This window comes from Vavraia culicis (genome assembly GCF_000192795.1).
Source record: "Vavraia culicis subsp. floridensis unplaced genomic scaffold supercont1.17, whole genome shotgun sequence".
NCBI classification, from domain to species: domain Eukaryota; kingdom Fungi; phylum Microsporidia; family Pleistophoridae; genus Vavraia; species Vavraia culicis.
The window spans coordinates 1-24,366 of record NW_007360620.1 but is presented as its reverse complement, the minus strand read 5'-3'; the positions used below and the strand labels follow the sequence as shown (position 1 = coordinate 24,366).

The window sequence follows — 24,366 nt, the reverse complement described above, 5'->3', positions numbered from 1 at the left end:
GTACAGTGAACTGCGCTATACTACTGGTAGAACGTTACCTTTTCGAGTCAATAATGAACCCTCAAAATAATCCTTCTTCTCACGTGCATCCCATCCTATCAGGTCATGACACAAAACCGGTGACTATCATCGATCTTTGCGGACAAGAAACGTGCATTATTCAGGTGAATTGTACTAGTTGATAAATAAACGCGCATCTCAAAGAATTGTTGACCAACTCAGTTCAATTCGGTTGATGCAATTGTGCAGCCTGAGCAGTGCATCCGTTGTGAAATGAATTTACCACGAGTCACACCAGCAAATTACTCGGTAACGCAATTCAAAGGTTCTTTTTCCGGTGAGTGAGTACCGCATTTCGGATTGCAAATCCATCAAATTGCAATTCTTGGTAATATTTTTGTGACGAAACATCCCTCCACGTACACCGTTAATTCAACTATTAATATTTTACCTCTTGCTTCGGTAACACCGAAGCAACAACCACCTGCAAGACTGCTACTCCTCAGAAACAGATAAGCAATCGAATACTGAAATAAACCAAAGCTTAGATCGCAAAAAAGTGATCAATTCATGGTTTCTTCAAGGACCAAAACATCCTCTACCGTAGCACACATGCTTGATGTTGGTCGTGCGCTTGTTCAATGCTCACTTGTATCTGATCCGTTAGGTGCACCTCATAATGCATTAATCTACGATGCATATCGTGTGCATATTTATAGTTTTACTAAAACCTTAATAAGGTGCATTTTTGCAATCATTTTGTTCTAGAACCTTAGAACAGTAAAAGTATAAAAGTACACCATCTCAAGAACAACATTAATGTACGACTTATTTGATATGACCAGGTAGAATATTTAGCAGTGCTGTACGATGGAGACATGGTATGTTTAATTGTATACAATGATAAATTACAGTGCCTGATTCATAGCGGAACGTAAGCTGTAAATAATCCTTTAGGCTGGAATAGGCAAAGCAAATAATAGCTGGCATAAATGTATGACATTGCCGTAAAAAAATTTTTCTCTGTATTCGCATGTAAGTATTCTAGGAAAAGCCGTTTTCTAACATATCACCTAGTTGCAGCATGCCTAAAAGCGCAGCTTGCGATGTGAAGAAGGAATATGGACATATCTCAATTATTTCAATGACGATACAGCCAGTGCAGAAAACCTGTTTATTGAATGCTGACATAAAAGAATAATAATTTGCATGTTTAGTACTCTTTCGTTACGAGTCCTTCATTTATAACCCATACGTTCAACACCATTCAAACGAATGCGCTTGTCTGAGATCACATCCTTAGCAGTTCTTCACTGAAAGTGTGCTCAATACTTACTACAACAGAAAGGTATCGCTATCCTAGCAGCTATCAAAAATTTTTGACGGCGCAGGTCATGTACCGATACAAAGTGTGGATGTGCATCACGTTGTACCAGAGATACTTGAGCACAGAGTATCACAACACGGTAGTTCAACTAATGCAGTTCATCGTATAGAAATGTACTGCGAGCAGAGAATGTGATATTTATATTTATTGCCAAGGCGGTCCGTGTTCAATCAAATTTACTTTCATATCAGCGTGTGCCCGTGTGTCAAAGTATGTTTACTAATTATTTCCATGTTATAACAAATTATTCCATGACACAACTAATTTACTTCCATGCTACATTTACTTTTATTTATATAGCAGAATATTATGCTCATAAACACAATACCCGTTCTAACTTGTAAGTCCCGGTGACGTACTTCCAGGTGTGACAGACCCATCCCCTATCCCAAAGAAATCTTTAATGCCATCACCCATTGTATTGATAATTTCTTTAACTAGCCCCATCAGTATTTTCAGCCCATCCTTCTGTTCCTTAAGTTCTTTGACGCGTTCTATGGTGTACGCCAGCCAGTCATCATCATTATCAGTACCAGCCGGATGATTGCCAGATACACGTGTTTCGCTCGGTCTCCTCTTCGAACCACTGCCCACTTCCGTATCTTCCTCCTTCTTGCCGTGGAAGAATCCGAAGTAAACTACCGTAGCCGCCAGACCGATAATAGCGAGCAGCACGACTGCCCATAGGACGTATTTCTTATGTTCTGGTTTCATGCCCTGTACAGCAAATGCACTTTTATACGTGTGAATTATTCTTTATTGGTGTGTTTAATACTTTCGTTTTGAGAGGCTCTGCAGTTAATTAGGATGGAAAAGTTGAGATTAAAAACATGGAAGGGGAAATACGAGAAAAGAAGAAAAGGATGGTTGCGCTGGTAGCAGTGCCAAGTGTGGAGGCAATAAACGTACTTTTGGTAAAAAACTTGCTGGTGCGTATTGGTAGCGTGGTGCTTAGCACGTACCAATAAATGCGGTACAATCAGTGAATTACCATGGTATTGATCAGCAGAACATCATAAATCAGTAAAATGATGTTTTAAGGAATTTATCATTGGTCACGTATTGAGGTACGGTTCGATGTAATTTTGTTATTTGGCGTGCAACGCTGTAATGGCAGTATATGGTAGGTTAGTTTTCAGTACAGGCCGTAAGAGTACCTTAAAAATACTGATCGTGCTACAAAGCCGTCCAAATGCTACCATTTATGCCCAGAAATACACCGCCTTGTCCCCAATTCGTGCGAAGCTCGCTGCTCCATACCGGTTAAAAGGGTAACAAAATCAGATACAGCAATTATACCCTTTTCAACAGCAAATATGTTCGTAATGAACAGGCAATGCACCGTAGCTATTTTACACTTTTTGTGCTCCACACTAAATTACGTACCACGTAATGTTACGGTAATAAATTCTGTATTTTTATCATTTCTATGAATGAGCAAGAATTAAACGCAAATAAATATTAATGTTTTATACCGGTGGTAGGTTGGTGATCTAACAGATCAAGGTTAGATTGGAATGTATGAATGGTAGTGGCTGAGTGTGAGGTATATGATTGGTTTAGTTAACTAATATTTACTATTTATTCATTGTTTGATCATTACTTACCTCAAATATTTGAATTTATCCGTATAAGTACACATGGTTTATCAACACAAGATTAATTAGTTGTGCTATTACTACACGTGCAAAATCGCAGAATACGTGCTATATCACCATTTAAAAGTATAAAATAACAAAGAATAAAATATTAACGTAATAAACCAGAATGTTGCAAATTGTACTTTTTACGAATAGCACCACTCTAATACCAAATAAAGCATTCTCAACAGGTAACAATAACACCGTGATCGACTTTAAAATAAATAGTTGTGCTGTTATTGCAAGAAAGATGTAATTGTACCGTTTTAATGATGCGTTCCTTGCTAAAATGGTGTTAACACCAAAAAGTAGTAAATTGTGTAAAAAGCACGTGTAATTAATATTTTACGGAAAGGTGGAAAATTAAGGGTAAAAAAAAGTAAATAATAAAAAGTGTATTATAATTCGTCTGATAAATCATCTTCTTCCAGCAAGGAAGCTGTTGTTAAACCATTTGCTAAGCCGTTTACAAGGCTGCAAAAATTTATTATGGAGACTTGGATCGACAAGATGAAGAGTGGCGACAAAATCATGTCAATTAAAAAGGAAGTGGAGGAGTCAAAAGGAAATGTAGTAATTTTCAGAAGTTGATTTCCAACTACAAGTTGGCAATGGAGCAAGAAAAGCTGAAGATTGAAAAAAATATTAAATTAGACACTAATGGTTTGGTAAACAACCAAGACCATGGTAATACAAAAGGTTGTTTACACGAACATAAGGACAGCATCACTTTCATGGGTGAGTGCAGTGACAAATCTCATCACGATGATGAGTCATCAGATGATCGTCTTGCCGGTGGCGATGGATCTGATGAGAGTACTGATAGTAACGGCTATCACGTACAAAGTGAAACAGCCGAGCACTATGCTGGTGAGCTCAACCAGATCTGTGCGAATTGTACGGCAATGCACTTTAAAGACGAGGCACACCGTAGACGTGCGTACAAGAGCTGCTATCACTTCGGCAAGCTGGCCTACACACCACGAGATAGCTATCCAGAGTATCTCAGATCGCCGTTCACCGATACAGCAAGCAGCGATCATAAAAACTTCAAGGCCAACATACGATCGTACAACAGTGCCCTGTCGTTTGCGTCGATGGGTGCACATGTGGAGCAATTCACACGAGGGGTGTACTTCTTCAAGGTGCATGGTCAGGTCTACCACAACACATACAATATAAACCCGCTTGAAAACACTAACAGGAGATACTCACAGTTGTATGTGATTGATACAAACGATGCCACAGATCTGAGATCGAGAAACCCTGCAAATGAGAAGTGTAATAGAGCAATACTACACAATCTTGACAGGACAATAAGAGAAGTCAACCCGTGTGCAGAATCTTGCTGAGGTTGAGAGAAGTGCAGTGCGTGAAGGAAAGTGTTGATGGACCTGAACATGGTGTTCAACAAGAACATTCATCGTGACATAAACAGGTACAATGCTCCTACAACGGGCGAGATTACAATGATATTTAGCGAAACACAGCTGCCATTCATACTCAAGAGAAGACAGTTTCCGGTTCTTCTTTCGTTTTCGATGACAATCTACAAGTCACAGGGTCAGTCATTTGACAAAGTAGGTGTTTATCTGCACTACCCAGTCTTTGTGCATGGTCAGTTGTACGTAGCTTTGTCGAGAGTGCGCTATGCAGACGGTCTAAGGGTGTATATTGCTGACAATGGAGACCAAGGAAAGTGTGAGAATGGTAAAGTATACACAAGAAATGTTGTGTATAATGAGCCATTATAATGAAAATGATTTATTGATTTGTAACTATACAACAGTTGGTAGAAAGGAATGACCTGATGTTTTAGTTATATTCAAAAGCGTTATTTTGGTATACTATCCATTCATACATCCTTTTTTGAAAAACAAGCAGTGCAGCTAAAGTTAGTCTTTGCATAGAACTGAGCATAAGAAACATTTCAGGATCTACTCGCTGATGTAAGTAGCTAAACATCTTTACAACATGTTCTTTGTCATTAAACATGGTTCAATAGATCAGTTGTATGAGTAAAAGAAGTAAATATATCTACCCGTTCTGCACTATGTACTATATGTAGTAAGTCGAAAGTAAATAAACGTATTATTGACAAAAAATGTTGGTACATAAACCAAGTATTATCCAGGCTATTTATTATTTTTGTTCATTTTAGCAATTACATGACTCTTGCTATTCCATGCTCACTGGCTCAATATTTACACATCATATGAATAAGGGTATGATTTTTCCGTTTGTGCACTTTAGGAAAGCGTATAAATACAAAAAATTTGTTAATACCCCTTACCAAATATGCAAATGATTATAATACTGATAAGATCGGTGTATGTGATGGATAACTCGTATCCCGACGAGGATAGTGGACATATCGGAGAAAGTTCTTCAAGCAACACTTTCATATATCCTGGTATGGAAGTAGTCGGCCATCCTACGCAGTTGACCGCGTGTAGCGATGGATCACAAGAACATGCACAACATGATAGTGAAAGTGCGGGAACGAGCAGCTCAAGAAAACGCAAGAGAATGAGCGGACAATCGAATGAAGGTCGCTCGGACAGGCTTGAAAAGTTGCAAAATGTCATTTTTAAAGTGATAAATATGAGAGAAGATTTTGCACAAGAATATAATCAAACAACAAAGGATAATTAAGGAGATTTGGAGTTATCCAGGTATTTTGATAATCTAAAAAAAATGTTGGTTAAGTTTGCACGTTGTTTACATACAAATATGAGAACGATAATTAATACGGGAACAGATAATTGTGATATTTTGTCACATATTTCAGAATATATTACATTTAGGACAAGCGAAGAAGAACAAATGAAAAGATTTAAATTGTTATTTCTGGAGCTGGATATTGCACAAGTTGATGTTCCTTGTGAGGGTGAGAAAAAAATTTCTCTGTTGCTGGTGAATTATGTCAGCTATGACAATGAAGGGTATTCTATGCTAACAACTAATGAGAAGATAAGTGAGGCAGAGTATTTTAGTAGTCAAAGTGTGAAATGTGTAGGTTGTAGGCATTCTCATCGTAATAGATGTTTTATTATGCAAAATGTGATCGATATTTTATTTGAAAACTCATTAGAAATGCTGTACGGAAACAAAGTTGTTGACAAGTGTTTGCTTTTTTCTGAGTTTACAAGCCTTTGTGGGTATTTTGTGCAGTTCCACAACAATGTAACAAAAATATTGCTGCGTGATAAAGCGATCACGATATATCTTGTCAGCAGAATCGAAAACATTGCAACATCATGCATAAAACTGAGGAATAGAGGAGATAATCCGTTCGATAACAAACAGAATATACTGAGACAGATCGTTTATCGTTCCTTTGTTCGTACATTTCTGTTTTCACAACTTCTTTGTGTCTTCAAAGTTAAGTCAAGCGTTATTTCTAAGTACGTATTTTTTTCCGAGTTGGAGTATACTTGCTCAACAGTTTGTGGTGCGAGTAATCCTGATACTGTTTGCGATACTTTTTTGGAGGGATATGAGCCTCTATTCTTTTTGCTGTCTGGTTTATTTGACAAGATTGGGTTTACAAAATATGATTGTCTCGCTACTTGGGATAAGAATCTAAGCATGGAGCACTTAAATGGAAAATACATTCTTAAGGAGATTCTTAGTATCTATTCAGATCATATGAAGGATGCACTAAGACAAAACGTAAAATGGTTGTATGGATATATTGGACGGTATCTCTCCACAAGCTATTCTGAAAGGCGAGATGAAATACTTAAGAAAATTGAGGAGTTGGATTATAACAACTCTGAACATATGGAACAACAAGTTTGTGATCTTTATAAGTGTGTTAGAGGACATCTGGAAGAGTTAATACGCCAGTAAATAACACCCAGATATGAGAATCATAAGATTAAATAATATTCATGGATTTGTGTTGTCTAAATATTGCATGTGTTTTTGTAGTAGTTTTTACATCTGATATTACAGTTCATTATTATTGTGAACAAACATTAGATGATATCATCATCGCATGAATAAAAAGACAACTCAGAAGCTTATTAATAAATCGAAAAAAATAAATTATTTGACCCTTCGAGAGAAATCAAAAATGTTTGTTTCACGTATTTGCACTGAATATATAGTCAAAAGCTGTTGTGCAGCTCATTCTTTCCGAGAAGCACTTAGTCATCACTTATAAGCAATATCTACTTTGTAGTACATCTTAATAAATTTTTATACACTAACACATACATCAACTTTAGTGAATGTTACATAAAAATGTGAATAAGGAAATAAAACGCTCTGTTCTGAGCTTGTACAAGAACGCTTACTATTGGTCGAGTTAAATGGCGTTCTACGAACACATTAACACGCATTTTATTCGTGTGACAATGGATTAGTGTTGTATTTCTGGAAATCATTTCCACGGCTCAACATCTCGTTCATGCTTTTTTGTCGGACCTTGTATTTTACTTTCATACAGTCTTTCTACTGTCCAACACTGCACTTTTCCCTATATCTTGTTTTATTTTACTTCTTAACACCTCAAGCACCTTTCATCTCGCGTGTGCATATGTTTTTTGCTCATCCTTAACCCATGAGCTTTTCAATCGTACAGGGCCTAAAAGACGAATGGCTTAACAAACTAAAGACGAAAGCAAACCGCAAAGTATGCATTTACTACAAGAAAGAGCATAGGAAAAGCATTGTATATTTCCAATGCGGTTATAAACTGGCAATCGGTGGGCACCGAGATGACGATCATGTTCTTATCGTGCAGAAGAGCGATTTTGCAGACAAAACCTGTTTTACATTCTTTTTGTCGAACGAGAATGTGCCAAGAAACTTCAACAAAATACCTAAAAAATACGCCAATCACCTTTTGATCACGCAGTACTACGAGAAGCCGTGCGCACTGAACTACGTTGTTAGTCCATGCAATTACACTCCTCTTGTAAAGAAATAATAAAAAATAATAAATAATAAAGAAGGTGAAAAAACGTGTAATGGAATTTAATTGAGAGGGTAAGCATTGATTGCCTATATTTTAAGGAACGGTGATCAAAAGATTTTTACTTTAATTACATCCATCCACATGCTTCCACAGCACACCGCTACGCTTATCACCTTAGACTGTGCATCGATGCTTGACGCAGAAGGGATCTTCAACGGAAAAGAGCGCATTTTGTGAACAATTCGTTTGAACTGTAGGAATGGGTAGCATTGCTGCTACTGATCGTACAAAGGTACGAGAATAACGAAATGTTCAATTTGATAGGTGATATTGTACTGTGAGCTGCAGGGCATTGTTTGCTTGTTTTTAGCCGTGATCGTACGATTGGTGTTTTGCACTTTTGATCGTTTTAGTGCTGTCCGTTTGATGTTCCACAGTTTTGTGCTATAAAACTATGTTAAGCATTTTTGTGCATTAAATCACAACCACTTCTATTCATTATTTTACCTGCCGGTATTGCCATACCATTCATTTTTTATCATTTCCTTTATCCATCCTATGAATGTGCCTTTTCACCTTTCCTTTCTTCACCTTTCCTTTCTTCACCTTTCCTTTCTTCACCTTTCCTTTCTTCACCTTTCCTTTCTTCACCTTTCCTTTCTTCACCTTTCCTTTCTTCACCTTTCCTTTCCTCACCTTTCCTTTCCTCACCTTTCCTTTCTTCACCTTTCCTTTCCTCACCTTTCCTTTCCTCACCTTTCCTTTCCTCACCGCTTCGCCCCAAACACGTCATTTGCCCTTTATTTTGCTTCTTCTGCCTATGCACGTCCCCAATCACTTCCAAAACACCAACAGATAAAACGTGAAAGGCCTCAAAAAGTACAAAAAAAAAGGAACGTGCCCTCCCCAGATGGATCACGAACGAGCAACAATCGACAAAATGATAAATTTCATTTACTTCGAGGCAAAGGAGAAAATAAATGAACTGAAAGCAAAAGCAATAGAGGACTACAACACAGAGAAGAGCAGACTGATAAAGGAGCGCAGCGATGTGGAGGAGTTGGAGCTGAAGAAGCGTTTGAATGAGCTGAAGATAAGCAGGTTGAAACGGGTATCGGAGGTAAAGTTGGAGTACAAGCTGGAGGTGGCGAGGCGGAAAGAGGCACGCGTGAATGCGCTCGTTGAGATTGTGAAGAAGAGGTTGAGAGGCGTGCACCTCAACCAGCAGCTGATCAATCAAACAATGGATGTTGTGGGGGATGAGACGGACGTGGTTGTGTATGTGTTGGCGAGAGATAGGAGCAGGGTGAGCAAAGGCGAGGTCAGAGAGCTGGACAGCGATAAGCTGGGAGGCATCGTTGTTATGAGCAGGGATGGCACGGTGCTGGTTGATAACAGCTATTTGACAAGGCTTGAGAAGATGAGGGAGCAGCACATGCCGAGGATTAGTAAGGAGCTGTTCAAGGGCAGGGAACGGGTGAAATAAATACGATTGATACTTTGGATGCGTGTGCATGCACCGTGGGAACGAGCGATGCGGTAGTTGCTGTGCGATTTGTGGGCAGTCGTACAACAACGGAGCACTTGTGCGCGGCACGATGCGGTAAATAAACGAGTTTTAGCAAAAAAGAGAAGCTCCGCTTGCAATGGCTTGGACTGAAACCGCCCATTTGGGTATTTCGTGGCGGAGATCGTGAGAGACGCTCAGCACGCCGTAAGGATGCGTGCAGAGAACGGTTGTTCACGAGGGGTGGTCACCACCATTGCAAAACGTACCAGACACGAACTGCAGGTGCACGCACCCCGTGGCACGGTAGCAGTGATACACTCGCAAAACCGGCAGGTCCTGAAAGGGCAGCGCACCAACATTGATCAGGGCAGGTGGTACGTTATAAAAGCATCATCACCTCTTCCTCATGGCACATCCGCTCCTGAGTTCGAGTGCAGTTCACGATTACCAAATGCCACAAAAAAACGTGCAAACACGGTCCGTTCATGTGTTAAAATACCGTTGCAGAGCGCACACCGTTCCTTTTACTACCGAGCCATCCTAAAATTTTTACCTTTTTAAGTAAAATAATGCCAAAAGCTGCTCATTTCATCCTCGGCATCTTGAACGGTGGAAATAGCGCATTTGTTCAGAATGGCACAGATGCAAATACGAGAGAGGTGGAACAGGTGATGGCTACGGTATGGCGGCAATGATCGGAGTGCCTGCTGCTATCTTGCTGCCCGCTTTTCGTCCATGGTGTGCACTTCGTAGGTTAGACGGAGGGCTGTGAGGACGCAGAGGCGTGGGAATGATTCGATGCTGAGCATTCGGAACGGGCAGGGAGGTAAAAAAAGGAAGGGCTGACACGGGTGGAAATGAGCGAAAGAGCGATTGGAGAAACTGCACGAGAAATACGCGTTAAGTCACCCGCGTGGTGATGCATAAACGTACGTTTGGTGAAAACACCTCAAATTGCGATTGCTGTGCATTAAAAAATAATTTTTTATGTTTGCAGGCTGTTACGCAGTGCCGAGCAGCTGCTGAGGTGGAGTGCACTAAGTGCTATGAGCTGAAGAATTTAATTGGTGTTAGAACAGCAGATCGAACAGAATTGGTTTACCGCACTTCCGGTACGGCAACGAAGCGAACAGCTGTTTATGACGGGGTGGCGTGGTGGGCAGGACAGGTTGATGCGTGCGGAGGATAAAAAGGCGTGTTATAAGAACGAGCCGGTGAATGCAACCGTTTGCACGGTATTTTTTACTCTTCAACAACGCTTGTTCTAAAAATGCTGTGCACACGACCAACCAGCACGTATCACCCTTTCGTACCTGAACGGAATTTCTTACACGTTCAACAGCGTGGTACTCTGTTCGAATCAAAAATGGTTTTTCTTACGAACGTACCATCATCAAATATTTATTTTTTAGAAGTACGTTCAGTTTTTGGTTAGGCACTCTGCCCGTCTCTTCAAGGTGCTCTGCCCGTCTCTTCAAAGCGCTCTGCTCGTCTCTTCAAAGCGCTCTGCCCGTCTCTCGAGATTTCTTCGTCCACTTGCCCATCAAAATAAATTACCATTTTTTGCCGATCCCCCGATGACAATTGTGATAGACAACGGCACCTGCACCATAAAGTACGGCATAGCGGGCACGCAGCCGCGCACCAAAGAGAACATTCTGTACAAATCAAAGCACAGCTACTCGTTCGTGCCATCAAAGGACAGCTACATCAAGAAAATGTTCGTGAACAACATACCGGTTAATTACGATGTGCTGGAGGGAACGCTTGACTGCTTGTTTTCTGAGCTTGCCATTTCCAGGGTGGACGATATCGTGCTGACGGTGGGCGTGTGCACGCCAAAAATAGTGAGGAGAGAAATTGCGGAGATGCTGTTCGAGGTGTACAACGCACGGCGCGTGCAGCTGGGGGTTGACTCGGTGTACAGCTACCTGCACAACGTGAAAGACCGGAATAAATGCGATATTATCGTGTCTTCGTCGCATTCAGAGACACATTTGGTGAGAATGGACCGGCTTGATGACGTTGTAGCGCTGCCGTATGGTGGTGAGCGTGCAAAAGCGTATTATAACGCGTTGCTGCGGCCAAAGAACATACGAAAGACGGAGTTCTACGTGAGAGTAGCCGGAGATTACCGAAGAGAAGCGCTGTCAATTTATGATAAGCTGAGGAGCAGGGACCTGAATGGCAGTTACGTACTGGAGGAGAAGAAGAATGCGGAGAAAGCGGAGAATATGAAGATTAACGTTAAGAAAGCGTTGGAGAAGAGGAGGCTGAGGAAGAAGGAAATGGAGGATGGGGATGTTGCTGAGACTGAGGATGATGTTGCTGGGACTGAGGATGATGTTGCTGGGACTGAGGATGATGAGGAAGGAAACGATGAGAATGATGAGGAAGGAAACGATGAGAATGATGAGAGTGGCGGGGATGACAGGGATGGAATCATAATCGATAACTCGCAAAATGCTGACGAGGACCTCGAGATGGATGAGCGTTCTCATGTGCCGCAGGTCAACGGACAGTCGGTGGACAGTGCTGCCAGAAGAAACAGGATGGTGTACTTCTCAGCGGTCTACCGCAACAAGCAGAAAATAGAGAAATGCCTTTCGAGGATGAGGGACAGGCTCACGCAGATGGAGGACTTGTACTTCAAAATGAGCGAACCGGAGCGCTACCTTGAGAACATGAAGGAAAGGTTCTTCGTTCTCAGGGCCCGTATCCAGGAAAAGGAGAACCTGAAGAGGAAATTGAAGAACAAGAGGAGCAGGGAGAGCGCACTGCTGAGCAAAGTAGCAAACATGAACGAGAACGAGCAATTTTTCACGGAGGAGGAGGTGGAAATAATCGAAAAAATCAACGACATCGACCACGAGGACGGTGTTTACGAGGAGAAGTACCAGAACCTGCTCAACGAAATCTACAGGCTCGATCCCTCGTTCGAGTTCCTCGACTTTAACACGGTTGAGATTATGAACGGCGACCACATGGGCCTGACGCTCTCCAACACGGAGAGTCTGCGGGTGGGCGAGGCGGTGTTCAATCCAAGCATCATGAACTGCTCGCTGCCCGGCCTGTCAGAAATGATAGAAAATGCGTTTCAGACCATCGGCAAGGAGCAGAAAAACGTAAATGTTTTTGTAACGGGCGGCTTTTCACAGATCGATGGCTTCTTTGAGAGAGTGGTGGCTGAATGTACGATGAATGCGTATGGTGCAGTGAAATTCATCAAGGCTCAGGATCCGATCTTGGACGCCTTCCGCGGTGCATCTTTCTGCGAGCACTTCCCGGTGATAACCAGGGAGATGTACAGGGAAGATGGGCTAGAACGGCTTTTTGAGTGATTTTGCCGTGCCGGTTCGGCTGTGAGCATCCTACACAGTAAAAAAGGTTGATGTGAACGAGGAGGTCTGTCCACCGGGTCGCACCTCAGAAATGTTTTTGTAATCGCGCCGGGCGGTTGATCGTGGATGAGAGCTTAACCAACAAACTGCTGCGCTGGGCGGTATGTGCTGTCCTTGGCTGCAGCGCCTCTTAGCATCGCGGCCCGTAACACGCCGTGCTCGTCCAATTTGCTCGTTGCATGAGCATGAAAAACCTGAAGCACCTTATCGTGCCAGAAACACCCGTTGGATCAATCGGTTGCCCATAAAAGTGGGCTGTGCCCGTGGTAGAAGCTGCTGCTTATTTTTGTGTGAAGGCGTGTTTAATTAAAGGCGTTGCACGGCTCATTCAACGTCCTCTTGAACTGTTGGTGATTTTACGTTTTATTTTGGAGGGAGCGCCCGGAGACGGCAGTTCTTATGAAATCTGCTTGGTATTGAATTCGTTCCTGGTTCGGTGCGCTCTCTGATCCTTCTCTGCTCGAGCGCTGCTTCTCTCACCCAAAGGTAAAAAACCTTCGCGTCATGCCGCCCAACACCGCCCTCTCACACCGCATCGTAGCAGTACGATCCGAACGTCCGTCTGTTCTCAAGCTTGTACTGTATGATCTTGTCATCCATGGAGATGAACACCTTCTCCTGGTCCTCGAGAAAGGCCGACCCGCTGATCTGCTTGTCCATGTCATCAAACACCTTTATGCTTTGCTTGTTCTCGTAGTCTCGCGCATCAAGCAGCGTGAAATACGACACGTGCTCGGTAAAGATCAGCAGATCAAGCGAGCGCTTCTTCGAGAACTCCACGTTCCGGCACGCTCCCTTAATGCTCCTGTTCTGTTTGCTGCGTATGACCATGTTCTTCGTGAGATTGCGCGTATCGTAGATGCAGATGTACCCGTCCTGCGTAGAAATTGCAAACGACGTGGACGTAGCGTTCCACGACACCTTGAACCCGCCGTCGTTCATGCTCTTGAGTGTTCTGTCCTTCACGAACTTTCCGCCCTCCACGTTGAAGTAGAAGATCTGGTTCGTGTCGCCCACGCTCACCAGGTGCTTGCCGTCCAAGCTCATCTCGCAGTTGTTCACGGGCCATGGATGGGTGATCATCTCGAGCTCGTCCAGGCTGTCGTACGAATACCGGCGTATCGTGTTGTCGTTGTTGCAGAACAGGAAGTTCGTCTCGCCGTTGAACTCGCAGATCTTCACCGCGTTGTTGATGGCGTGCCCGACAGTGCCAAGCACAAACCTTTCGTTCTCCAGGTTTTTCACCGCGTACTGCCCCTTCTGCCCGCCCACGACCACGAGTGAGTCGGTGGCACTGATACTCGTCGGGAAGAACGAAAGGTCCGTTATTATGTCGTCGAGCGCACCGGTCGGCACATTGAACTTGCACACCTTGTTGCCCTGGCAGAACACAAGCGAGTTGCTCGTGCCCTTCAGCATGTCGCGAAGCTGCCAGTGCTGCACAGGCACAGCTATGCTGTGCTCAAGACACTCCGGCTGAACAAAATCGCACGTGTCCCTTAGCTCATGAATTGTCATCGATGTGCGATGGCGAAAAGCGTTTTTATGGTAGAAAATGAGTGTTTTAACTCTCATTTGCTCCTGATATTCGATTACTGGTCGGTTGCTGCTGATCGCTCTGATTCGTTCGTGGAAGCGCAAAAAGGGCAGCGATGGGGTGATTGGGATAGCAGAGCAGCAACAGATGAAGGAGACTGCCGCACAGGTATTGGTCAGGAACAGACCACAGGACAACCGCTGGTGCACACCGATAGCAGACGTTGAGGGCCGTCCGGTGCGGATGCCGTAGCATACGAACAACGCATCCAGGACTACCAACCGGGCATAGGACACGTATCCATCCACGGATACCTGCACATGCGCAATCAAGCAGCAGTTTCCGAGCGAACCCCCGATCTGGCCGCTCTTCATTTGTCCGTTACCCTGCCTGATCTAAGAATGAAAAGAAGTTTTGCGTGCCGTGGCGCGGTTTAGACGTGTTCTACGTGCGTGACATAAAAGAACAGCGCAGCAAATGAGCAATAAATTCATTTTTTGCTTCATGCGGTAAAAAAGCGGTGCAATACGATTACCTGTGCCAGCGTGTGCACGGTAAAGAACTGTCTTTGTTCACAAGAATGATCTTTTTAAAATTGTAAAGATGTGAGTTTGTTTCGTTCTTAGCGCACGAGTGGGGTACATCACTGGTACTGTATTATATTTCCAAAAAAGGAAGTTTTGTTTAAAGTTGTGCTATATCACCTCACACTGAACAGTACTGATTGAATATGATCAAAAAATTGGCGTCCACGCTTAGAAACGGTTGTTTCGAACGAATGCGTTTCACAACCAAAAAGCACCAAAACTTATACACGGCGTATTACGGCATTGCTACGATCTTTTCGTCCTGCACCTGAAAAACATTTGCCCAGAAAGGCGTGCATACCTGATTTTGTGCCATGAAAGAACGAATTGATGTGTTTTTACCGAAAGTTTGTTCATTCATCTCCTTGCAGCACACAATTCTGATAAACGTGCTTTCGATAAAAACAATTGCAGCGCATCACCATGTATCGAATGCGATCTGTGTGCTTGATCTACTCCTTCTGGTCGAAACACAGATACCGGACCAGAATGTCTGTGAACAAAAGGGGTGTTCACCGCCTGAGGGTCAGCTCGGCTGTAAGACTAAAAAATTGGGTTCGAGGTGATGGGCAAATTTGGTTTAATTAGTCGGACTTGGTGCGCAGTGCAATTTGGAATGAAACGTACCACCGGCACAGGAACGCAGGGCACTCGAACAGAACGGAAAGATTCACTTTATGGCCAGAAAACGATTTACCTAACGCTCGAAGAGCAACTGCTCATTTTCTATCGCAGGACTTGGTTCAATACGCTCTCCCGTTTTAATTTAATGTAGCACGGCATTCAAAACAAATTGTTCAGATCAACATCGGGTGCTGCCGCTTTCTCCTTCTTTATTATACCCTGTGCACCTACGGCAAGGTTCCTTCGGCCCAGCTCTGCTAGCTGCTGTCCCTTGATGTTCCTCAGAAAGGCCTTCATCAGAGTCTTCCGCTTCTTGGCATCTCGCCGCATCTCAGCGAGTGCCTGCAGATCGTTGTTGACCATCAGCAGCGTGTTATCGTCATACACATCGACAAGCATGTTCAGAACATCACCCTGCAGATCGGTGAGACCGGGCGAGTTGTACAGCGTAAGGAGCAGGTACGTGCACCGCGGCTTCAGCTCGCTCGGTATTACCTTCTTGTTCAGGATCAGCAGGATTTTTCGCAAAAGAGAAATCTCGTCGATTTGCAACAGCTCTATCATTGGGGCCACAAGCTCGTACCGATTGAGAACACCGAGGTAAATGCGCGTCAGCACGCTCAGCTCGGTCCATTCCTCGCTGTCCCTCCACTCCTTCATCACCCTGTTGTGCACCCCTTCAAGGAAATAGCTGTAGCACCTCAGGCCGCCCACAAATTCGATGAAATACTTCAGCTCAAGCACAGGAACTGTGCCTATGCTGTTGTAGCTCCGCTCTATAATCTTTGAATCGATGACCTCCTCGTTGCTGTCGAAGTTCTTTCGTGCCAGCACCTTGCGTATCCGCTGCAAAATACCGAAACAGAACCTAAAGTCATCTGTCTTCATAAAATAGTCGTAAAAGAACTCAACGTTCTGCATCGCTCCGTTCTCGTCAAACTGCAGGTAATAAAAATACTTCTCGGCCACCTCTGCGTTCCAGTCGATGCCAAGGATGTTGTAGCTTGGTATCATCGTAGCTATTTTAACGTACAATTTGTTCGATTTGATACATTCTATCAGGTTGCGCAGCTCAATCTCTGAGAGCGGCACGCGATCGAGCGCCTTGATCATGAGCTTCTCTCCCTCTGGGTCCGTGCACAGCATCTCGACGTAACCAAAGCACCGCTTGTCGCGCTTCTTGTAAAAATTGCACGCCTGCACGAACGAGTCCTCGCTCGCAATCTCGTTGTTCTTCAGGAGCTGCACCAGAAGCTCTCGTGGCACCTTCTCTACATTGAGGAACGATGCATCGAACTGCTGGCGGGACACCTCTATAAAAAATAGCATGGCCTCGTTTCGCGTGTAGTTGTCCGCCTCATCGTACCGCTCTGCGATGCTTTCTAGGATTTGGCATATTCGCGCCATCTTTGCCTCGTAAACGCCTGATGAACCGGGTGCAACCAAGTCGTCATCGTAGAGCAGGCCGATGCGCCGCCTCAAATACAGCAGCGCCGCCAAAAAGCACTGCTCGTCCGATATCAACCCGCGTACCGCGTAGTCCAAAAAGGGCGTGCTCTTTCTGTCGAGTGCAAAGAGCATCTTAGCGTTCGGGGGCCTTCCCCCCAGGTACGAGAATAGAAAATTGTAAAACGCGTCACTCTGCTTCCTGTCGAGCACACCAACGATGAAGCTGTCCAGATCAAACGATGAGTAGGCGTTAAGCACGATTTGCGGATCAAACTCTAAGACAGTGCTGAGATGCTCGAATATGCTGATGCATATGAGCGCAATTCCTATTTCGTTCTGGTCTTGCAGATTAGTCCGTATGAGAAAAGACGAGAACCGCTCCGCAGATATGTTCAGGGCCTCCTTAAGTTCCTTGCGCCTCTTCTCGCTGATCTCGTTGCCGTACCTGACGTGATAAAGAAACTTTTCAAAAATGTTGAAGCCAAGGGCATCGTTGCCGGCCATCAGGCTCAGCACGTTATCGAGAAAATTCGGAAAGTGCAGCGGCCAATCAAGAGTACCGGCCAGCGCATACACAGACGCAAACTTGTTCGCAAGCTCGTTGGCGGGGTAGTTGAAGCGCTCTATCAGCGCTATCAGCGGTGCCATGCTCTTTCCCTCCAGCTTGAACTGCTTCATAAGCTGCTCCACAAGAATCAGAAAGTATATTTTGGTGCGCTCGCTGCGCAGCAGCTCCGAAAGGCTTTCCAAATCGGCATTAGTCAGGATTCGTCCCATTTCTGTTTCGATACCTTTGATGTCGTTCGTTGCAATCAGGTCGATCAGCTTGTGCATTGCTCGTATTTTTAATTTGAATGGGTCCGAAATAATTTTATTAAAAAGTTTTGCTGTAAACACGGTCTCAGCATGCTGTGTCAATCGCGCGTGCAGCGTGAGGCGGTTTAATTAAAATAAATTGATCGGGCATAGCTAGCGCAAAGCCGTGCTCAGACACGTCGCTGGGCTCTAAGGCGGCGGTAGCTCCGCCGGTGCATGTTTATCTTTGGATGCTTCGCGGTGGAGCACGTTACAGAATGGTTGTGGCTGGCTATCGGTTTCATATAAGAACATCTGAAACAGGTAAACGGTCTAAAATTAGGATTTTAGCACAAGGCTCGGCATGATAAATGGTTTTATCTCAAACACCGCTTTCTGTCACCACGAAAGTTATTTCTGTCCGCAAATCAATTTCTGGAATAAATTGAACCTGGTGGGCTCATCGCGTGCATGCGATCGATCAGCACCGTTTTCGCATCGAATGCACCGTTGAAACTGTGGTATGCTGTGTAGAAGGCATACCATGCATCGACCTGGAACAGATTATTCGAGCTGTGTGCATTTTTGGCATATTTACCGTAAATTGAGAGGAAAGACGTGATTTTGTATGAGAAGAGGGTAAATCGGTGCGTAATACAAAGAAGAACGCATGAGGAGATACGTAGAACGCTGCAGAAGCAAAAAGTACTGGGACAAGAGTGCAAGAAGAAAAGAGAAAACCGACCCGTCTGAACGTAAGAAAAGGGTAATTTACATACTTCAGAGGTTGTACAAACTAACTATGGGCTAGGGGCACAAAATGCGCTTTGGTATCAAAGATTGAATTTTGGCCACAAGCGGTTGGCGCATCCGTTAAATCGGTGAAATGGATCGGTCAATATTTATGATCGGTCACCGTCTATGATACAGCACGTGGGCTGTTGATCAGTGACCAAACCTGGAACACCACCGAGTTGAAATCCTTACGGATGCGAAGCACCACCGAGTTGAAATCCTTACGGGTGCGAAACACCACCGAGTTGAAATCCTTACGGGTGCGAAACACCACCGAGTTGAAATCCTTACGGGTGCGAAACACCACCGAGTTGAAATCCTTACGGGTGCGAAACACCACCGAGTTGAAATCCTTACGGGTGCGAAACACCACCGAGTTGAAATCCTTACGGGTGCAAAACACCACCGAGTTGAAATCCTTACGGATGCGAAGCACCACCGAGTTGAAATCCTTACGGGTGCAAAACACTCTCCCAAAAAATGATACTTAAACGGCACATTGCCAGTGCCTAAGACCGTAACACAAATCGACCGGTCCGCATTTACTCGCCGTACCTTGGTAGAAGACCCGTAGCACAATAACAATTTATTCTTGAACGTAAACAATCTCATCGATCTTCAGCACCATATTGACAAGCTGCGTAGCCATCAACATCTGCTTTTTCTTCGATATCAGCGAGTCAAACACTTTGTTCTTCTTCATGTCACTGCCACTTCCCATGCAATCAACGCCTAGAAATGAAAATTTGGTTCGCACCTGCTCGGCCTTGAGGCTATCCAAGGTTTTTAACGAGTCAAGGCCGGAGTTGCGTGCAAGTATGAGCGGGATCTCCTCAAGAGCGGATGCAAAAGCCTCCAGGCACTCTCTTTCCTCGCCATCATCAACCTTGTTGAGTTGATCAAGCAGCTTCAGTGAGCACGCTATTTCAGAGCTACCACCACCATACACCAAAAATGGGCAGGTCAGGATATTTCTGGCTGCACTCAAGGCATCCGTAACGCACCGTTCCGCCTCTGCAAGGGCTAAATCGCTCGATGCCCGCACAAGAATCGTCACAGTTTTACCGTCATTGTTTTCAAGCTTGATCATTTTTTCGCCCTGTGTTCCCAGCGTAACTTCTTTTAAGCTTCCCTTGCCCAGATCCTCCTCTCGCAGGTCTTCAAACCGCGAGATTATCGACCCTCCGGTGTAGACAGCAGCAAGCTCAAGGTCTTGGCCGCCCACCCATCGTATAGCAGGCAGTCCGTGCTCCATGAGAAGCGAATTTGCCTCGTCATCAAATCCCCACTGGCACAGGATGACATTTGCGCCGGCGTTCTTGATGCACCTTATCATTTCAACGAATTTCTCTTTCTCGTAGTTCTCCAGGCTCCTGTAATCCTCAACGGATGATATTCTGAGCTCGTTTTTCGTCTTCAGCTTCGGTGGCTCAAAAGGACAGGTCAGAAGCGCAATGCGTCCGTCTTCAACAACTTTCTTCATCTGAGAGTGCGAGAAGCTCTTGTCAAGAAGCACGCCGTTCACCAATTCAATACCTTTGAAGTCTGTGCCGATTTTCTTCACGATCTTGATCAGCTCGAAGTCCACATCCCTCCTGTCCCTGTCACACACCCTCAAAATGGCATTCACACAAACCTCTGCGACGGCATCTTTTGCTTTCCGGACAATCTTCGAATTCAAGGAGGTGAGCGCAGCATTTTTCATGTTTTCCTTCAGCCAGTTAGGTTTTATTTCTTCTTTGATGCTCTCCAGGTGCTCAACCACCATCTTGCAGGCGACGTCGTAGCCCTCGCTCACCTTGATGGGATGTATGCCCTTCTCAATCAGCTTCTCCGCTTTTGTGAGCAGTGCCGAGGCGATGAGAACCACGCTCGTTGTTCCGTCGCCAATCTCCTCATCCTGCGCGCTACTAAGCCGCTGCAGCAGCTTACTAATCGGGTTTTCTGTCATGATCATCTCCTTGAGTATAGTGGCGCCATCGTTTGTGATTGTGATGTCATCATCAGGGCTCTGTAAGATCTTGTCCAGCCCGTTGGGCCCGAGCGAGGTTTCCAGCAGCGAGGATATACCCTTAATTGTGGTGATCGAGTCCTTCAGCGAAGTGCTTTTCGCTTTTAGTTTGGAAGAGATGGTGATTGCACGGCCGAGCTCATCGTAGATTATGCTTGCGTTCATAGGGGTGCCGTAAATCGAACGGTTATAAATTTTTTTGGGGTGCACGTGCAATGCCAGGGTGTCTCTGACAAACGAACAAAGAGCGTAATTTTTTTGCTTCTCCATCGAAAGCATGTTCGTTTATTTTCGATCCTCGCCACGCAATAAAGGACAGTTGGTCCACTCGATTAATCCTTCATGTGCCACGCTTCGGAAGTGATGCGATTAGTGCTGTATAAAAAGGATTAGCTGTTTATGACAGCAACCCGATGAGATATGCCGCTCATTGCTGCCATCACTACTGCTATAGATGCGAATATCCGTTTTCATGGTAGCACATCATTGTCAAGCTGGTTATGAATGAACACACTGTTGAGGTATAGAAGTCCTTCTGGATTAACAAGGTGTTTAGCTCTCTTGAGAAGTGACCAAGCACGTAAGAGTACCATTGGTTATTGTTACGGTGTTTGCTGATCGTTTCATCCCCTTGATATCTATACTAGCACTTTTTTCTGTTTCTTGAACACATCCCTTGTCGATAAAACAGCGCTTACTCCTAACACATAGATCAGATAAAATTGTTTTCTATTTTTGGATCAGAACGTTGTTCAAAAGATGCGTACCAAATATTTTACTATTGAACTGCATAAGATAATCAATAAACACCGCATATTGTCTTTTGACAGATTGAGGATGGTATAGATAGTGTGCAGTGTTCCTGTGTATATCGGAACGATAGGATGTTTGAACAGGCATGTGATCTATATTGACTGAAAATCGCTTTCCTTAGCACATGAGAATGGCTCTGTTTAGGCATTGGCTTTCTGGTACTTGTATGCATGTTAGCTATAGCATTGCATCAAAAACAGTAATAACGTGCATAGAACACGCAAGAAGTAAAAACAGTAGATCTTGTATAATCGTGTCTTGTTGGTGAAGATGATTGTTTATTACGAACTTGTAATTTTTGTGAGACTTGCACGTAGTGCTTTATACGGTATTACTGGTTCACCAAATCAATATGTATTTATTATTGTTGTAGAGAATGAGATGCATGTTAAATTCTGGTAAACTATTTATACACGCTATGTATCATTGCTAGCCACATTTGCGCTACTATCTGGTTGATTACCACTACTTGCACCGGGATCAGCTGTTTCATCTTTCGCTGCATCGCTATTTCCTGAGGCGGGGTCGGAGATTGCATTTTGTGATGTGCCGCTGAATGTAGAGGAAATATGGAATGGGTTAACGATGGAACCAAATGTTGAACCATTTCCACTACCAGAATTGGATGTAGAGGAAATGTGGAATGGGTTAACGATAGAACCAAATGTTGAACTATTTCCACCATCAGAATTGGATGAGATATCGCCATCTGCATCCGGCTCGTTAGATGATCTAAAAAAGCAACAACACAGTATTACTACGGCCAAGACAGCGGCACCAACAACACATCCAATAATGATAGTACGCTTCTTGTTGTGCATGCTGTTGTATGTGTACGATATTTTATACCTGATGTGAAAAGGGGGCGTAGGGTTGACATTACTGTCCAAAAGTTATGCTACAAAGACACAAATATTTTGGATTGTTTAGACCAATCGTTGTATCAGCGTTGTTGTTTTTGATATTTTTTTGTTGCGGTGCATGATGATGCTGAGACAGTAAGGGATTGGACAGCAGATGCCAGAAAGTTAATCATGGGCTGGTAAGTATCGCAGTGACAGTACTATTAAGTAGAGCGGGCTAGACATGCACATGTTCTTCTGCTAGGTATTCGCTTGTAAAGAGACTTAAAGGCAACTTTTGGGACTTTGAAACGGCATGGAAGAATGAGGTTGGAAGTACTGTCGATTCTTTGCTATGGCGTATTTGTGAACTAAGAAAGTTTATATTTGAAATATTCTGATGGTGTTTGGTATAGACCATCCTTTCACTTGGTATAAAGGATTGTTTTGCAGAAAAATTCGTTGTTACAACCTATGTTACCAACCAATCAGTCGAGTAAAGAGGTGGATAAGAGAGGTAGGAACATATGTACTATTCTATAAGCATTTGAGTAGTTGATCAGGATTAATCCACAATTATTATACCAGTTTGTTGTCTATGACAGGGTATTATTGCGATAAGGAGAAAGCCTCTGCTCACTACCTTAGATGATAGAGTTTGTAACAATTAAGTGATATGCATACACCGCCTACAATATTGTCAGTAAATGCGAATCGAGAATTGCTTATTGCAAAAGTGTACCTATAAACATTATAGACAGCGAAACAAAGTGGTGTTGGCCGTATTCTAATTCATATTAACGTGTAAAGCAGGTGCCTATGCGAGAGAAAGTAGCCCTGACGAGAAATAAGGTGCTTGATAAGAAAAGACAGGCATGTTCGTTTCTGTTAAAAAGCAGTTTGTTTGCACAACAACTATATGTAGAGTGATAGGTAGTTTGGACCAATTGTGAAGTAGTGATACACCGATAGCAGCCAAATATTATGAGAGAAGACTAGAAAGTTCAATTTATATTGCTAATGGGCCAGTCATTCACTAATTATCAACAACAAATATAATCTGGTGTGTAGAATGAAGACTAGAAAGCACATAGTTAAACAAATTCGAAAGCAAGTGGTATTGATGAGCTTTGTGAACATAAAAACGATTATAAATAAGGCACAATGTACTAATATTTGCTACATCTGTACAATAAGAGAGTTGCAGTTCGATATGTCAATGGTTTAAAAGCACCGAGTCCGCTTTATCATCTTTTCGCGATGTTTTGGTTGGTATCAGAGCAATTTTGTAAATACGATGTAATTTGCATACGCTTTGGCATTCTCAGATTGTTTAATGGGTATGAGATTTATACTGTAAAAATTGCGTTGTTCTGCTATTTTGTATTCGACATGTTGCTATATAATTTTCCGTATGTGAGGGTATTCGCATTTTTGTGTCTGTTAATGAGACATTGTTTTGTTATGGTAAGTAGATTGGATACTTATCCATTCATCATTTCGTGCACTAGTGCAATAATATGTGCCCACTAAGAACTTTTTAATATTTTTGTAGAAAGTTCTTTGAGATAGGTTAAATTAGATGGGTGCAGAATGACCAAAAGTATCAGTAGAAATGGTTATGTTTGATGGACTCATTTTCGTAGTTTTGCGGGAGTGTAGTTGCCAAAGTACCTAACAATGTGGTATTGTTGTGTATGTGGTATTCATTTTTATATCATCTTTCCCGTCAAAATGCGATATTATCACACTTGTTTGTTTTTAAGCTCCATTCTTTTCCTTACGCTTTGAGGATGAAAACATAGTGATCGATTTTATTTATAGATTTGTACCTAGTGAATGAGATGAATAAGCAGTGACCGTGTATTACTATTCAGAATCGACTGCTTGTTGATCGGTAACATATTGCAAGAAAGTTTCATCAAATAAGGGGGATAGAACACCTGCTTATTTGTTATCACAACAAAAAACTGTGATGCACTGAATGAATGCTTGACACTCTTATCAATGATTTTTTAGTCCTGTTAGAAAAATTTATAAAGGCAAAC

At 43.3% G+C, this 24,366-nt stretch overlaps 12 protein-coding genes across 12 annotated transcripts; 6 read left to right on the top strand and 6 right to left on the bottom strand.

The window, feature by feature from the left end:
• Positions 1–1,536: 1,536 nt before the first annotated feature.
• On the bottom strand, positions 1,537–2,424 carry VCUG_01180 (uncharacterized protein). Its single transcript, XM_008076008.1, has one exon. The coding sequence runs from the start codon at positions 2,099–2,101 to the stop codon at positions 1,721–1,723; it is 381 nt and encodes a 126-aa protein (XP_008074199.1). The 5' UTR covers positions 2,102–2,424; the 3' UTR covers positions 1,537–1,720.
• A 2,066-nt stretch (positions 2,425–4,490) lies between these two features.
• Positions 4,491–4,781, top strand: VCUG_01179 (uncharacterized protein; the record flags this gene model as incomplete). Its single annotated transcript, XM_008076007.1, has 1 exon — positions 4,491–4,781. A coding segment is annotated over one exon (291 nt), but the record flags the coding sequence as incomplete, so codon positions are not given.
• Positions 4,782–5,325: 544 nt separating this feature from the next.
• On the top strand, positions 5,326–5,682 carry VCUG_01178 (uncharacterized protein; the record flags this gene model as incomplete). The annotated part of the gene is made up of 1 exon (XM_008076006.1): positions 5,326–5,682. One exon carries the CDS (start codon positions 5,326–5,328, stop codon positions 5,680–5,682), a length of 357 nt encoding a protein of 118 aa, XP_008074197.1.
• Positions 5,683–5,724: 42 nt separating this feature from the next.
• On the top strand, positions 5,725–6,882 carry VCUG_01177 (uncharacterized protein; the record flags this gene model as incomplete). The annotated part of the gene is made up of 1 exon (XM_008076005.1): positions 5,725–6,882. One exon carries the CDS (start codon positions 5,725–5,727, stop codon positions 6,880–6,882), a length of 1,158 nt encoding a protein of 385 aa, XP_008074196.1.
• A 715-nt stretch (positions 6,883–7,597) lies between these two features.
• Positions 7,598–8,219, top strand: VCUG_01176 (uncharacterized protein; the record flags this gene model as incomplete). Its single annotated transcript, XM_008076004.1, has 1 exon — positions 7,598–8,219. The coding sequence occupies one exon, from the start codon at positions 7,598–7,600 to the stop codon at positions 7,964–7,966; it is 369 nt and encodes a 122-aa protein (XP_008074195.1). The 3' UTR covers positions 7,967–8,219.
• Positions 8,220–8,770: 551 nt separating this feature from the next.
• Positions 8,771–9,637, top strand: VCUG_01175 (uncharacterized protein). The gene has a single exon (XM_008076003.1). It carries the CDS (start codon positions 8,865–8,867, stop codon positions 9,438–9,440), a length of 576 nt encoding a protein of 191 aa, XP_008074194.1. The 5' UTR covers positions 8,771–8,864; the 3' UTR covers positions 9,441–9,637.
• A 1,364-nt stretch (positions 9,638–11,001) lies between these two features.
• Positions 11,002–13,203, top strand: VCUG_01174 (uncharacterized protein). Its single transcript, XM_008076002.1, has one exon. The coding sequence runs from the start codon at positions 11,042–11,044 to the stop codon at positions 12,803–12,805; it is 1,764 nt and encodes a 587-aa protein (XP_008074193.1). The 5' UTR covers positions 11,002–11,041; the 3' UTR covers positions 12,806–13,203.
• A 137-nt stretch (positions 13,204–13,340) lies between these two features.
• Positions 13,341–14,776, bottom strand: VCUG_01173 (uncharacterized protein; the record flags this gene model as incomplete). The annotated part of the gene is made up of 1 exon (XM_008076001.1): positions 13,341–14,776. The coding sequence occupies one exon, from the start codon at positions 14,774–14,776 to the stop codon at positions 13,391–13,393; it is 1,386 nt and encodes a 461-aa protein (XP_008074192.1). The 3' UTR covers positions 13,341–13,390.
• A 775-nt stretch (positions 14,777–15,551) lies between these two features.
• VCUG_01172 (uncharacterized protein) lies at positions 15,552–17,898 on the bottom strand (the record flags this gene model as incomplete). The annotated part of the gene is made up of 1 exon (XM_008076000.1): positions 15,552–17,898. A coding segment is annotated over one exon (2,126 nt), but the record flags the coding sequence as incomplete, so codon positions are not given.
• Positions 17,899–18,776: 878 nt separating this feature from the next.
• VCUG_01171 (uncharacterized protein) lies at positions 18,777–19,121 on the bottom strand (the record flags this gene model as incomplete). The annotated part of the gene is made up of 1 exon (XM_008075999.1): positions 18,777–19,121. A coding segment is annotated over one exon (345 nt), but the record flags the coding sequence as incomplete, so codon positions are not given.
• A 99-nt stretch (positions 19,122–19,220) lies between these two features.
• Positions 19,221–20,942, bottom strand: VCUG_01170 (T-complex protein 1, epsilon subunit; the record flags this gene model as incomplete). Its single annotated transcript, XM_008075998.1, has 1 exon — positions 19,221–20,942. The coding sequence occupies one exon, from the start codon at positions 20,940–20,942 to the stop codon at positions 19,239–19,241; it is 1,704 nt and encodes a 567-aa protein (XP_008074189.1). The 3' UTR covers positions 19,221–19,238.
• A 937-nt stretch (positions 20,943–21,879) lies between these two features.
• VCUG_01169 (uncharacterized protein) lies at positions 21,880–22,185 on the bottom strand (the record flags this gene model as incomplete). The annotated part of the gene is made up of 1 exon (XM_008075997.1): positions 21,880–22,185. The coding sequence occupies one exon, from the start codon at positions 22,183–22,185 to the stop codon at positions 21,880–21,882; it is 306 nt and encodes a 101-aa protein (XP_008074188.1).
• Between the last annotated feature and the right edge of the window lie 2,181 nt (positions 22,186–24,366).

Coding starts and splice junctions, on each gene's coding strand:
- VCUG_01175 (XM_008076003.1), top strand. CDS start 8,865: ATGGATCACGAACGAGCAACAATCGACAAAATGATAAATTTCATTTAC.
- VCUG_01180 (XM_008076008.1), bottom strand. CDS start 2,101: ATGAAACCAGAACATAAGAAATACGTCCTATGGGCAGTCGTGCTGCTC.
- VCUG_01174 (XM_008076002.1), top strand. CDS start 11,042: ATGACAATTGTGATAGACAACGGCACCTGCACCATAAAGTACGGCATA.